The sequence below is a fragment of the Anastrepha ludens genome, chromosome 5 (genome assembly GCF_028408465.1).
Source record: "Anastrepha ludens isolate Willacy chromosome 5, idAnaLude1.1, whole genome shotgun sequence".
NCBI lineage: Eukaryota > Metazoa > Arthropoda > Insecta > Diptera > Tephritidae > Anastrepha > Anastrepha ludens.
This window is the reverse complement of record NC_071501.1, coordinates 103,552,647-103,568,506: the sequence shown is the minus strand read 5'-3', so window position 1 is coordinate 103,568,506 and position 15,860 is coordinate 103,552,647. Positions and strand designations below refer to the sequence as shown.

Below are 15,860 nucleotides of genomic sequence, written 5' to 3'. Positions count from 1 at the left end.
GGGTGTCCGGTGGAATTTGTCGAAAGCTTCTGCTACCTCGGTTGCTTTAACACGACAGACGGCAAAGCAGGTGAAGATGTTAACTGCTGGCTAAACAAAGCAAGGGCGGCGTTCGGGCGAATGCATACAGTATAGGCGAGTTCGCAAATCTCCTAAACTGCGAATATTCAACTCATGTGTGAAGTCTGTATTCTTGTACGGAAGTGAAACATGGCTGGTCTGTAACACCATCACACAGAGGCTACAATCTTTCGTCAACAAATACCTACGCATCATCTGTAGTTTATTCTGGCCAAAAACCATCCGCAACGACGCGCTGTGGAGATAAATGAATAAGGAACCCATCCTATGGCAAATCAAACGTAGAATGTGAACAATGTACTACGGAAGTACTGACGAAACCTGTAGGCTACTAATCGCAGATTTTTCTTGGAAAGACCAGGCGAGATGCAAAATTAGCAGAACGTTATGGTCTACCTACAACCTCAAGCAATCGTCGACATTAATAAACATGAAACGACGGGACACCTGTAGACTTACGCCAGTCATAACTGGCTTCTGGACTATCGAAGAACAAGCCGCCAAAATGGGCATCCCTCACAACACATACTGTCACAGCTCTAAACAACCGGAGAAAAAGGAAACAATCTTCCATTTCCTCTGTGAATGCCCTGCCCTATGGAAGGACAGAATGTTAACTCTGGGCCAACCGCCGTTCGAGAGTCTCGAACAACGGTCTGGCTTAGACGTCAACAACCTAATTAGGTTCCTAAACCGCACAGACTGGATATAGTCATGCTGTAAATAACCATTAAACAAGTTGGTAACGAGGATGTGGCAACAAAATGGTGCGGAAGCGCTAGTTGGATTCTGGATGAATCACCACTCTAACCAACCAACCAAGTATAATCTAAATATGAGTCACACGGAGCCATAAACAAAATAAAAATTTTCGAAACAACTGTACCCCAGCGTCACTCGCGATTCCAAGGAAATTGGCATTACAATCCCAAAATCTCGAAAATTGGATCTAAGAAATATCTTTGGGATCCCACATTAAACAAAATCTTCCGATAAAAGCACAGCTTCACTATTTACCTAATTTCTTACTCGCCTCTAGATCTACATTGAGGTTAAAAAAAAGAACGAAAACTAAAATACGAATAAATGGAATTATACTCCCACTCCCCTAATTACATGCAAATGTTTATTTATTCCATTCCCACATAAACTATTTATATATTCATTTAAAATGGAATAAAAAACTTATCATAAAGAATGAATATCATGTCTCTGTTGCGTGAACAAACGGAGGTGATTTTTTGGAAGCTGTCACCTACGACACTACCCGCGTACCTTGTCATGGTCGCCTCGGATTGGGGGCAAGCCTGAACAAAATAGAAAATCGCACAAGAAATGCGCCACGTTAAACATTCAAAAAAATAAACATATTATTGATGTGCATAAATGCCGACAGATATTAAATAAATTTATTGACGATATTTGTGTTGTTGACAAATTTTCTCGTATACGTTTAGCCCAATAAGCAGCACTGATTATTCCATTACTCTTTGCTTTTATTTCTTTTCTAGGTAAATTTCGCTTGTTGTTCTCGGCTTTGAAGGCAGCCTAATCCAGGTCAAAACACCGACATTTATAGCAACCAATGCCGGCAGGAAACCTCGATCACACAAAACTATATGCGATTTGTTGCTGGATGCTTTGGTCACTGGTCACCGGTCACTGGTCAATTGTAACGCAAGGAGAATGTGTTCGATTTTTCATAATCGCATAAACTTTCGCGGTTTGCGCAGCAACTCGAGTGGCAGCAATAGTAGCGGCAGCAACATTAGTGAGAGCATTAGCAGTTTAACCAAAGAACTGGACGCAGATCGCAATAATAATGGCGGAGGCGTGGGCAACAATGAGCTCAACGGCGGGGAAACGACGTTTCAGAATGACTGCAAAACGGAGAGCATTTTACCTTTGAAGAGCGCCACCTCCACGCCAGATAGTGCCTCTGACGAAAATACTGATCCACAGTGCAATATGCCTGCCGCCAACGAAGAGCTGGTGGGCGAGCGTAGCAGCGTAGAACGCGACGATGGCGAAGAGGAGCTTGAGGCGACGGGTGATAGCAATGAGGCATTGGATTTGTCCGTGCTGCCGGGGAATCGACTGCCGGTTAGTGGTCATGTAGCATTGGAGGCTTTACAACACACCAAAGTGGCGGTGGCGCAATTTGCCGCCTCAGCGCTGAGTGGCGCACAAAATTATGGCGAAGCGATGAGCGAGCTGGCAATGGTACAGTCGACGATACTGAATGTGCAGCGGCAGCACCTCATGCAACTGCAGCTCATACAACACCTGCAGAGTCAGCTAAAGCGTGCAAGTGACGCGGAACAGCTGGACGATGAGCAAACTGATGAGTTAGAGCAGCAGCACTCCGTGCCAAAGAGACGATTACTACAATCGCCACAGTTGGAAACGGAGGAGAAGACGCTCGACAAAGTCGTGACTAAAATGGAGCGACGGCATGCAATAGACAACACAAGCCCACACAGCGCAAGTGAAGTTGTCGAATCATTGAGACCACTGAGACCAGCGTCTACGTCAAAAGATGAGAATACAAAGACTGAAGAATCAACAAGTGCAATCGCGAGCTTGGACATGCAAGTGAGAAAGAGCGGAAGTACGAAGACGCTAAGCATGGGCAATATAAGCCACGATACCGTTGTTACACCGCTGCCCAACTCCACCATCCACAACAATAATTACCAGCCTTTGATGTGCGACATTAGCTCCTCGCTCGCTTCCAGCATTATCACCAATCATGATCCACCACCTGCTCCCAATGAACCCAATTGCTTGGAGATGCTACAACGTCGCACTGAAGAGGTGCTTGATTCAGCCTCGCAAAGTCTGCATGCCTCTCATCTGCAGGACGAGTATGAGTATACGCAAAAGGATGCGCAGAGCAGGGGTGAAATATTTAAACATCGCTGCAAGTACTGTGGCAAGATTTTCGGCTCCTTTTCCGCATTGCAGATCCATCTACGCTCTCATACTGGCGAGCGCCCTTTTCACTGTAATGTCTGTGGCAGTAAATTCACCACAAAAGGTAACCTGAAAGTCCACTATCAACGGCATACGCAAATTTTTCCGCCAATGCTATTGGCGCCGGGACCGGGTGGCACAGTAGTAGAACAGTTTCCCGCATACGGCGCACCGATTGGTGGACCATTGGTCAGATTACCCGTGTCTAGCGAAGCAAAGGCAATAGGTGTTGAAGAGCCTGTGTTGAGCACACAAAAGGAAAAAGCCGAAGAGTTGACACACCAGTCAACGTCTAAGCCAGTAATACAACCAGAGGAGCCACACTCGCCTGATGAGACTCCGCAGGATTTAAGTAAGCCACATCATTCACCTGAAAGACACGAAAATTCCGAGACCATAGCACCATGCATTTCGCCAAAGACGCCCTCGATAACGAAGCAAATCGCCGAGGCGAAACTTGATAAACCGGAACGCCCAACCAGCCACCATTCGCTACACGCCCATCACCCGCCGAAACGCAGCAGCAGCACGCGGAAACGAAGTTCTCGGGCCAACACGCCGCACTCCGGTGTCAGTGAATCACGTAAGTCACATGCACACGAAGAACGTGACCGTGAACGCGAACGAGACCGTGATAGGTTGGTGGAAGGTGGCGAGTTTACGCCCAAATCTACATCGTCTCTACGCCGCTCATCATTGAGTCGCAACTCAAGTAACAGCGGCCTCGAGCCGCACATCTCCTCGGAATATTCGTTGGCGCAGATGGAACGCATTATTGATAAATCTTGGGAGGATCTAATCGAAATCGATACCACTTCAGAGACTTCAAAGCTGCAACAGCTGGTCGACAATATTGAGAACAAGCTAACCGATCCCAATCAGTGCATCTTCTGTCACAAGGTGATGTCATGCCGCAGCTCATTGCAAATGCATATACGCACACATACCGGCGAACGACCCTTCCGCTGTAAAATTTGCGGGCGTGCCTTTGCAACCAAGGGCAATCTGAAGGCGCACATGAGCATTCACAAGATCAAGCCACCGATGCGCAGCCAATTCAAGTGCCCTGTGTGCCATCAAAAGTTCTCGAATGGTGTGATACTGCAGCAACACATACGCATACATACCATAGATGACGGCAGTGGTGTCTTGGCTGGCTTGCCTGGTGTCGCCTTGAATGGTGGTGTGCTCGGCACATTTTCGCTGCCGTTAGGTGCGCTACCCGGCGCAGCTGGCAACGCCGAGGCAGTGGCGGAGCACAATGCTCGTATGAAAGCTCACATGGATGCAGCGATCGAGGATCAGAACTCGAACAAGTCTATGGGCACCTCGGATAATTTTGACTTCTCCACCACCTCCGATTATTCAGGCCAGCGTTCGGAATCATCACAAGGGGACTACGATGACTTCATGACTATGGATAGCACGGATGACTCGCGCGAGAATATGAATTCATTAACGCCTTTCGATCGTCGTCTGGTCGATGAATATGCTGACGAACGTGCACACGAGGGAGGAGAACGTGGCGAGAGCGGGGAGTTACCGAATCCAGTGGCTGCTATGGCGGCTGCGGCTGCTATGGATCTTTCGGCACGCGGTTTCCCTGCAAATGGCATGTCACAGAAGGCGCTTGAACAACTGCCCATGTTGGGTATGTCACCGAATTTTCTGCTAATGGCGGCGGCGCGCGAGGAGATGCAAATGTTGGGTGCGCATGCAAAATTTCCGCTTTTGCCTTTTGGACCGCTCGGCTTTATGGGTAAGTGTAACGGAAGTTTTAAGGGGCGGCTGAAGTAGTAGATGGAAAGCGAGGTATTTATGTATAAGGAAGCAAAAAAGAAAAAACCAAACAGAGTCACATATTTAATGCGCAATTTAAAAAGGGGAAAACGCTAGCAGCTTTTCACACTTAATTTTTTATTGGCCTCGCTTTTTTCGGTTACAATGACGCGCCTTATGGCTTCCCAGTGCGGCGCAGAAGGTCAACAGCGCTGAACTTGCGCTGTTGTAGAACAAGGAAAAGCAGTGTTCTTAATTAATGCGCGATCGTACTTAATTCTTCTGGCTTCCTTAACTTATTTCTTCTACACGATTTAAAAAAAAAATATTTTTCATAGGCATCTCGCCTTTATACCAAACTTTTTTGTTCACGCTGTCACTCCGTTTCTTCTCAATACACTTCGCTTTACTGCCGCTCGCTCGTATTTCTTGTCAATGTGTCATTTAGGCTCATGTCACATCTGCGCGAAAATGACAAAGACTTTTCGTCTGTACCCTTTGACCCAGCCAGCGTGCGGCGTGCTTGACAAGTGCCTAGCTCTAGTCGCGTAAATAGCTTTGTGCGCAAGAAATCACTTTGTTCGCTTAAAGAGCGAAAAAATCGCATTGTGGAGAAGGGATTTTGTGGTTCGCCCAGATTCGTTTGCGTTGACGCATGAATCAATCGCTGGTTCTTTTAGTGGCGCTATTTTGGTGTGCTTTCGCTTACTAACAAGAAACATAAGAGATTATACGCGCACAAAGTGTTTGTGTGTACGAATGTTTTCATTTAACTAAGTATAATTAGAACATGTGTGCGACATACATACAAACATATGTCCGAAGTACTCGTACGCTTATCTCATTCCACATTATAGCATTGCCTCGCTTGCTATTTCTCATTTATCCGATTTCATGTCAGAACTCTTTTTCGATGAACAAAATTTATGGTCACTGAAATCATTTATAATTGAAATGAATGCTTAAAGATTTCTAAGAGTAGAGGAATCATTTTCTTGCTCAAGGCTGAATTGTTCATTGTAGTAAAATACCAAGTTTTTAGAAAATAAGTACAGTTGCTCAAGAAAATGTTTTGCCATATAAAAATATTCAAGACATTTGCACCTCTTTCACTAAAAGTTATTGAATTTGCAGAGTCTTTTAGAGTTATTTCATTAACTTACTTAGTTAAAAGTACATCCATCAAAGCAACCAAACACAAAAATACCAAAACAAAACAAATGCTTTTCTCAGCTGCCAAGAGAGTGTTTTTACATATCTGTTTGCGACATCATTTGCTAAGTTGATTTGATAATCCCTTATCTCACTAAGTTTTTTCGCGCGCTTTAGTCATCAATCAGTCATAAATCGATCGTAAGAATGATTTCTTGATCAAAATATCAAATAAAAAATGCAAAAATGCCTTTAAAATGGACACCCTTTGAAGTGACTAAGTCGGTCTATAACCAGGGTTGGGCATATATATATATAATTGGCGCGTACACCCTTTTTGGGTGTTTGGCCGAGCTCTTCCTCCTATTTGTGGTGTGCGTCTTGATGTTGTTCCACAAATGGAGGGACCTAAAGTTTCAAGCCGACTCCGAACTGCAGATATTTTTGTGAGGGGTTTTTTCATGGCAGAAATACACTCGGAGGTTTGCCATTGCCTTCCGAGGGGCGACCGCTATTAGAAAAATGTTTTTCTTAATTTTGGAGTTTCATCGAGATTCGAACCAACGTTCTCTCTGTAAATTCCGAATGGTAGTCACGCACCAACCCATTCGGCTACGGTTGGGCATAGTGCACTAAATAATAAATGAAACAATAAATAAAAAAATTGTTATAATGAAACGGGTTTTTTTAACTATCACTAAAAAATTAGTGATAGTGCAATTTAGAGGCAATGCAAAATGCCCAAACCTTTCTATAAAAAAGGCCATATTGATCCAAGCTTATAACTTTGTACAAGGTTTATAAAAATTTGACAAATTTGCATCTCAATTTTAAAATATTCATCAGCAGCCCAAAAATCATGTACTCGTTGCATTGAGAAATTGCCATCATGGGGAAAAAACTATCAAGAATTCACGAGAATTTTCAACCACTTCAAACGTGCACTTAGTTGGACTAGCAAGGTTGTCAGTCTTAGACAAGTTATCCGGTGGCCCTAAGGCTCATTGTGATACCTGGATTTGGTTTCCATCCCCTATATAAATTGCTCAAACTACTTATATCTTTTTAAGAAAGTAACTAGTCCATCCAGTGAGAAACTTTACGAATTTCCCAGGTCTTCAAAGAAATAACCACCAAAATATTTAGCATGGCTTCTTTGAAGTCCAGGGCATTTACAGAGGTGGTGTTGTACCAACTCAATTTTTTCTTCATCTTCACAACTCCCGCCGACGCCATTGTGAGGTACACCCATTCTACTGGCTAGGGTGTCAATAGTGCCGTAACCCGTTATAACACCTGTGAGGACGCTGGTAGTTGATCTGTTGAATCAAAGCAGACATTTTGTCTTTTTAAGATTCAGTTTTAACCAGAGCGTTTTGGAGGCCCTGCAGTTAGTTGTCAGATACCACCTTCTATTGGTTTCCGCGATTACGCTCAACTCAATCGTAGTATACCGTTCGTTTAGAGGAATGCTTCTGTCCTCTACCTCAGCTTAGAGCTAAAAGAGTTTAACTTCAGCACAATTTGTAAAAGAGTTCTACTTTAATTCGATAATTGAAGATAAAGGTATGCTTTCGATTCACCAACTGCCTAACGAGTAGTGAATAAAATAATCTAGAATTGCATATGATTTGGCAGCACTGCACTATTTTTTATTTTAACAAACTGTTATATAATATGTTACATAAATGTACCTTGCGTCAACTCAGCGAGCGTTTTGTTAGCGCGCAAACGTGCAAAATCGCGAGATGCTCTGGCTACAGGTAAATTGAAGGTGCTCAAGAAAACTTGTAAGGTTAATAAAGCTTCAATTCTCGAATTTTGTGGGTATCCTTATCGGACATTGTCCGTTAGGTATCCATGTGGTGCGACTTGGAAAAGCCACAAGTCCTTTCTGTAGCAAACTATCTGGAAGCACCTTCCTCTCACCTGTCCACCTCTCGTCGGGCTAAGATTCAAACATCTTGACTCTCACTCGTTTGCTACAACTGTGGATATATATATTGTATATATATATAATTGGCGCGTACACCCTTTTTGGGTGTTTGGCCGAGCTCCTCCTTCTATTTGTGCTGTGCGTCTTTATGTTGTTCCACAAATGGAGGGACCTTCAGTTTCAAGCCGACTCCGAACGAAGAATGTTTTTCTTAATTTTGGAGTTTCATCGAGATTCGAACCGACGTTCTCTCTGTGAATTGCGAATGGTAGTCACGCACCAACCCATTCGGCTACGGCGGATATAGCAGTTTAAATATCGCACACCTGGTGAATTTTATCACCAGTTTGAAGCGGTTAACTTAATTGTAATTACCCACCGTTTGGTCGCCATCCTCTTATAATCCGAAGCTCCTTCTTCCTTTTCCCCCTGTTTGGTTGTTCGTCCTCTGTGTTTTTTTCCTCTGTATGGTATCACAAAAGCTCCTCATAAAGAAATATCTGCCGTTCGGAATCGGCTTAAGACTCTAGGACTCTAATTGGCAGCATTAAAAATAGGGAGTTATATCAGTTTGATGAGGTATAACCATACTCGCTAGCGGCGACTTTGTTGTTGCTTTCACATACAAATTTTTCGTCAAGTGAAATAAAGAATCGAAGGCGCATTTGTTGCATCGCATTCGTCGCAGTCGTCGAATATGCCCAGAATACCGCGAAGGAGGAAGCTGGTGCTTATTGCATGATAATGCACCATCTTATCGATCTACTCTTGTGACTTATTTTTTGACAAGAAATCGTATTTTAACCATCAATCACTCACCGTATTCGCCTGATATGGCTCCCTGTGACTTCTACTTATTCGGAAAATTGCATTTCGCCATGACAGGAAAATATTTTGCGCCCGTAGAGGCCATGCAAAAGACTTGTACCGACGTCCTGAAACACATTCCGGTCAATGACCTGAAACACTCTTTCGAAAAGGTTTTAGATCGCGCAGAACAGTGTATCGAGGCCAGAGGGACTATTTTGGTTAAATATTGTAAATTCGAAGTTATCAGAACAAAGCTCTTGTCGCTTCTATTTTAGCTCTGTCTTGTTTATTTTAGATTTCACTTTGTATAAGTAGAATTTTTGTACAAAAGCTAGGCGTGAGCGAATACTGGTTAATTAGTACCTCCATTGCCTTGAATTATTAGCACATACTAGCGGCATCACATATTTCGATATAAAAAATCTATAGTGGAAACAATAACTTACAAATCTAGTCTTAGTTTTATGAATGAAATCCCCGTTCACCACAGCCACGTCAATGTAGCTGAAAGGTACTGACATTTTTATTGATAGCAAAAGTGTCAAGATATTAAAGTTAAGCGCCTCATAAGTTCAATGTTTTCTTATGCTCAATAATTTAAAAGTGAAGTTTTACTATATTTAGGCGATCAAGCTCGAGATTGAAGGTATGCCAGCTTAGGAGTGCAGATCTCTGGATTGCTAATATTTTCAAACTATGCTTTTGCTTTATTAAATATTTAAACTAACCATTCTATTTGATATGGCTTGAGTTTACATTTATTGTTAATTAAAAAGTCTCTATTGTTTCGCTTCTCTCCACACCCCCTCCTAGGTTTACATCCCCAAACGCATTTATGCAACGTGTGTTACAAGATATTCCCCAACCCAGCAGCTCTCGAGCGCCACACACATAGCGAACATACCAAAGATGTTGCTAATAACATAACAACAACTACAACAACCATAGCGACAACGATATCAACTACTACAGCAGCTAGCAGCAATAACAACAGCAATGCAACCACGACAAGTGGCGCAGTTACGGCGAATAATACAAGTCGTTCTACGAATTGTGATAGGACATCACCATACAATGCGAAGGTGAGTAGGAAAGGTGGGAAAGAATTATAATGGGAAACATGTGTATATATGAGCCAGCCAATATGTGTGAGTGTATGTGTGTGCTAGGTTATTAAGTGTGGAGCGCGTGCAAGTGGGGCCAACTAATGTAACTCATAAATTTCGCAATATTTCATACTAATTACCCCCGGTTAAATGTATGTGTAGAGATGTAGATATGCATACATATACGCAGATACCCAGCAGGGAAAAGAAAAACACTGCAGTTGAATAAAAAAAAGATTTTTCCACAAAAGGGCCGTCGCGATTGAGAAATCGAATAAGGTTGATTACGTCTGCGCCAGAAAAATCTTCGAGGTCTTCAAAAAGCGGTTTGCGAAGTGTTAACACCCTCCTTTTCCATAGTGCATTCACAGAGGAAGTGGAAGACATTTCTTTCTTTTTATGCGGTTGATTACAACTTTGATATCTTGCTATTCCATGGGCCAGAGGCCAGTTATCACTGTCGTAAACATGCAGGGATTCCTTCGTTTAATATTTATCAATGTTGAAGTTTGTTTGTGGTTGTAGATGGGACATAGTATTCTGCTAATTTTGCATGCCGTCTGATCGCTCCATCTACAATTCCCAATTCGTAGGTATTTTGAGGAAATTGCATTCTTGACTGCATCCAGTAGTGTGAATACCGATCCAGGAAGATTGTTATTCATGGCACATCCCACTCTTGCTAGTTCGTCGGCTGTTTAGTTTCCTTCAATGTTCCGATGTTCCGGGACCCAGATCAAGGTAGCGTTAAGGTTTCCGCTCAAGGTTGTAAGGCTATTCCTGCTTTATTTCACCAGCTCAGAGGTTGTTGTCGCCGAATCCAGCGCTTGGATTGCTGCTTGGCTATCCAATTAACGTTCTTGAAAAAAGTTTCATTTATTTTTGCTTTTTTCAAATGAAGCAGAGTGTTTTAAAATATCGGCTCGATGTCTTTTTTACATTTCAACTGATCTAAAACTGATTATTTTTATTTTATTTTATAATTGGCGCGTACACCCTTTTTGGCTGTTTGGCCGAGCTCCTCCTCCTATTTGTGGTGGGTGTCTTGATGTTGTTCCACAAATGGAGCGACCTACAGTTTCAAGCTAACTCCGAACGACAGATATTGTTTATGAGGTGCTTTTTCATAGCAGAAATGCACTCGGAGGTTTGCCATTGCCTTCCGAGGGGCGACCGCTATTAGAAAAAAATTTTTGCTTCATTTTGGTCTTTCACCGAAATTCGAACTAGAATTCCGAATGATGGTCACGCACCAACCTATTCGGCAATGGCGGCCGCCATATTAGACATATTAGACGAGTGTATTTCTGGCATGAAAGAACTCCTCATAAAAAACCATCTGCCGTTCGGAGGCGGTATAAAACCAGAAGTCCCTACATTTGTGGAAAAACATCAAGCCTTACTCAGGAACTAGGAAGCGGAGCTCCGCCAAACAGCAAACATAGGGTGTAGCGCCAATTAATATAACTGGTGCCGCCCGCAATCGAAAATTCGACCTAAATTTTGCTGGATTTCATCAAAGTTCATCTGATAAGAAATTAAACAGATTCCCTTGCTTTACCTTATATGGAGGCCACATATTTTTTCCTACAAGGATTTTTGTAAGAACAAACTGTGCAACTTCTTCTAGTTAATAAGTGTAACAAATAACTCTTGAAAAGTTTCTGATACCAATGAAAAGTTTGAGAAATGTCGCTCTTGGCTTTGCTTTGTTTTGTATTGAAATTAGATAAGATAGGAGAATAATCGGTAATATTTGAAGTTCGCCCCACGTTAGACACTTTTTTACTAGTCCCATTTAAGATTGCTAGTATCGCTCGAGGTTGACAATACGACCAGTAACAGGTCTTAATGCAAGTAGTAGGTTTTATCCAATTTCAATTGAACTATACCCTCCTGTAAATATATAATCAGCATAATAATTATCTCGGCAATAATCAAGACTCTGTGTAGGAGCGAAGATTGTTTGGAATTACTGAGCTCAATATGCAATTTTTTATTTTCGATAAAATATGCCAATTTTATTTTCAAACCCTGGTAGCGATCCAAAAAAATTGTTTAAGATTTTGAAATCTCCGTTGGTTCATTTATTTTGTACACACAATATGAGATTTAAATGTGTATGTGAGGTGCCATGCCTGCTTTTCCAATACCCAAAATGCTTTTCGCCTTACACACTTAAGGAGGCATTCATATTTTATTTAACTGCATGAAATTTCCATACCTTAGCATAAGCGGTTCCAGAGAAAAGCTATAGTATGAGAGGTGTATGAGAGGTGTATTAGAGGTCTTATGCCCTCTTTTTCGATACTTACCACTTTTTGCCATAAATATGGTCCATAAAATTTATGTTTTCATGGCAAGTTTCAATTCTTTAGCTCAATTGGTTTTAGAGATTTATTGGTTTTCACTTTTCGGCCCATATAGAGTCAGAGTCCGCGCCCCTCTATATATCGGAGTTAATTTTTCTGCAGTAAAATCAGGAAAACGATTCACTCAAAACGGGGCTTAAATATTTTAGTGTGACATATTTATATAATTATGATAATTATTACTGTTATTAGACGAGAATTTTTTTGGTTATTATGAATTGGTATTTTGCTGATTCATGGCCGGAGAATTGACTTTTCATGGAGCATCGCCGTGTTGAACATATCACTTGCTAAAATGGAGAAAAGTCAGAAAAAGATAAAACGACGAACTGGTTGAGCAGCTAAGTAAACTTGTAGTATCCTAGCACACAAATGAATGGTCTTTCAAAAATGACACGTAGATGTCAGTAGTGAATAAGAAACTGGTTCTATCGAGCATAGGAAAAGGACTGGCAGACCAAAAACTGGACTTTTTCTTGAGAAAGAGTTGCTGCAGAGTTGCGCAAAGTATTGCTGAACAAGCTACAACCCCGATATCTCGACCTCGATATTCTCAACAATTCATAAATCGACTCTTTATCGGATTTTACCTGTAAACGTGCCCTTGGACATTTAAATGTTATGATTGTTTCATTTATAATTGTTAAAAGCCGTATTTTGAATAAAAGTAATGAAACCTGAAAGAATCAAAATTTGTACATATTTTATTTTAAAACAACATCTAGTGCCAGATGAGAGTGTTGAGAGAGTCTTTAGTATTTTTTCCTACAGGGTACCTACATATTTACAAACATATTTATGAGCTTTTCCTTGCGTTGGCTTATGTTCATTTCAATTCAATTGTAGCCTCATATAATTCATGTGAATATTAACAAATGACAGCTGACATCAAGCCGGCCTAACGTCATTATTTGCCAGCAAATGAACTTACATACGAAAATACATACAAACGTGGTTTTGTTGCTATTAGCGTTTTTTGTTTTTGTAATATGGACTCTTTCTGCAGTTTGCTTAATACATAATAAACTTCTTTACGTATCATTAATGAAAATGGTTTATTCGGCTCGTGGATACACATATCGTACACCCTCTTCAAGAGTGGCTTAACTCAAAATTTGTAATAATTGAGAATACGCAAAATACTGTGGTTGTCCTAATAAAATAAATATTTATTTACGGCAGAAAATACCATGAGGTCAAAGTGCAAATCTCAAATAAATCTAAAATAAAATATTTTAGAAAAATAATTCGCAGTTTAGTGGGAAGAGAAAGTGCTTAAAAAAAACAAATGGGAAAAGATTGTAAAGAATGTTTTTAAAAATTGTTGGACAAATTAGTTTTTTTACCAACGATGGTTTGCTGGCTTCAAACGAGGTCGCAGAGGCACCGATGATGCACAACGCAGTGGAGGTCCAAATGAGGCGGTAACACCAGAAAATATAAAAAAAAATCCACAAAATCGTTTTGAATCGAAAAGTGAAGTTGCGTCAGTTAGCTGATACCATAAAGATATCAGTAGAACCTTCTGACTTTACATTGCTATGAAAAAGCCCTGTTCAAAGTGAGTGACGCGTAAGCTCATTGTTGACCAAAAACTACATAGTCAGTCACAAATCGATCAAAATAATGGCACAACTATATGAATTGAACTACGAATGTCTCCTACATCCACCTTAATGGCTAAATTCGTCTCCCAGCGATTACTGGCTGTTCACAGACCTAAAAAAAATGCTCGCCGGCCAGAAATTCCGCCCGAATGAAGAGGTTATCATTGAAACTGAGACTTATTTCGGGGCAAAAGATTAATCCTTCCACAAAACTGGTATCGAAATGTTAGAGCGGCGCTAGAAGGATTGCATTGTTCTTGATGGAAATTACATATCATACATTAGTGAATAATGAATGGGTTGGTGCGCAGCAACCATTCGGAATTCACAGAGAGAACGTCGGTTCGAATCTCGGTGAAAACACCAAAATTAAGAAAAACATTTTTCTAATAGCGGACGCCCCTCGGCAGGCAATGGCAAACCTCCGAGTGTATTTCTGCCATGAAAAAGCTCTTCATAAAAACTATCTGCCGTTCGGAGTCGGCTTGAAACTGTAGGTCCCTCCATTTGTAGAACAACATCAAGACGCACTGCACAAATACGAGGAGGAGCTCGGCCAAACACTTGTGTTGTTAGCTTACAGCGATGCTTGATGAGGTCAAAATAATAGAATTAAATTAGCATTGACATGGATGAAAATTGTTCAGTCACCAAAAAAAAAATATTGAAACTATAGACCACAAATTTTTGGTACCGGGTCATGCCTTTTCATTGAAGGATCGTGATTTTGGGTTGGTAGAAGTGAAAATAAAAAAGCAAATTACTTCCACAACCTGGAGCATTATTATGAATTGATAGAAAAGTGTAGAAGAAGAAATACATGTTTGATTAAGTGAATGTCGCAGCCGGATTTTACTTCACCGAAATCACCAGAAGAGTCAACAATAAGAAGAGTAAAAAAATACCGCGGGCGTATACGAGGTGTGTTCAAAAAGTATCGCGTAACTTTGAATTTTCGCAGGTTACGTATATTCGAATTTCGATTTTTTTGGTACTCATGTCTGTCACTCATACCGACGAGTTCGGCCATTTTGAATGTCCAGTTAATAGTTGGCAGCTCATTTGCTTGCACGTGTTTCGGCTCGTCTTCGATTCTTACCTATTCAAGAATATGAATCAAAGAACCTGCATCAAATTTTGTGTGAAAAACTAAATTAAGTGCGCGGATGCATTCCGAAAGTTGACTGTGTCATACGGAGAAGCTACTTTGGACCAAAGCAACGTTTATCCGTGGTACAAAATGTTCTCAGAAGGCCGAGAAGATGTGAACAACGAAAAGCATGCCGGGCGCCCGAGAACTTCAACAACAGACGAAACAATTTATGAAGTGAAGAAAATGGTCAATTGGCCAATCGTCGAATCACTGTTAGAGCAGTTGCTGCGGACCTAGACGTATTGATTGGCTCGTGCCATTCGATTTTGTACAATGATTTGGACATGAGACGGGTCGCCGCAAAATTCGTACCAAAACTGCTAAATTTCTACCAAAAGCAGCATCACATGAACATTGCTAATGAGATGTTGGACTCTGTCTGCGACGACCCAAATTTACTCCAGAGGGTCATAACTGGTGACGAATCATAGGTTTATGGTTATGACGTGAAAACCAAAGCACAATTATCTCAGTGGAAGTTGCCGCACGAACTAAGAAAGCGCGCGAACCGAAAAAAGCGCGCCAAGTTCGGTCGAATGTAAAAGTTTTGCTTTCCGTTTTCTTCGATTGCAGGGGCGCGCGCATCATGAGTTCTTGCCACTGGGTAAAACGGTCAATAAGGAATATTATCTGAAAGCTATGCGCAATTTGCGCTAAGCAATCTGCCAGAAATGCGCGGATTTGTGGAAGAACAAAAATTGGCTTTGCATCACGATAACGCCCTTGCTCACAGCTCGTTGCTTGTGCGTGACTTTTTCGCCAAAAACAACACACTAACGATGTCACAGCTACCGTATTACCCAGACTTTTTCTTGTTCCCGAAGCTGTAGAGCCCAATGAAGGGATGACGCTACGCTACGATTGACGAGATAAAGACGGCATCGAAGG

The 15,860-nt window shown here is 41.5% G+C and overlaps 1 protein-coding gene across 1 annotated transcript in view; it reads left to right on the top strand.

Annotated features, from left to right (window-relative positions):
• The window catches only part of LOC128864826 (homeotic protein spalt-major), an 82,098-nt gene that overhangs the window by 63,185 nt on the left and 3,053 nt on the right, over positions 1 to 15,860 (top strand). Inside the window, exons 2-3 of the mRNA XM_054104583.1 lie at positions 1,593 to 4,816; positions 9,548 to 9,816. Coding sequence (XP_053960558.1) covers positions 1,768 to 4,816; positions 9,548 to 9,816 — 3,318 coding nt within the window. The 5' untranslated portion in view covers positions 1,593 to 1,767. The remainder of the gene's footprint in view (positions 1 to 1,592; positions 4,817 to 9,547; positions 9,817 to 15,860) is intronic.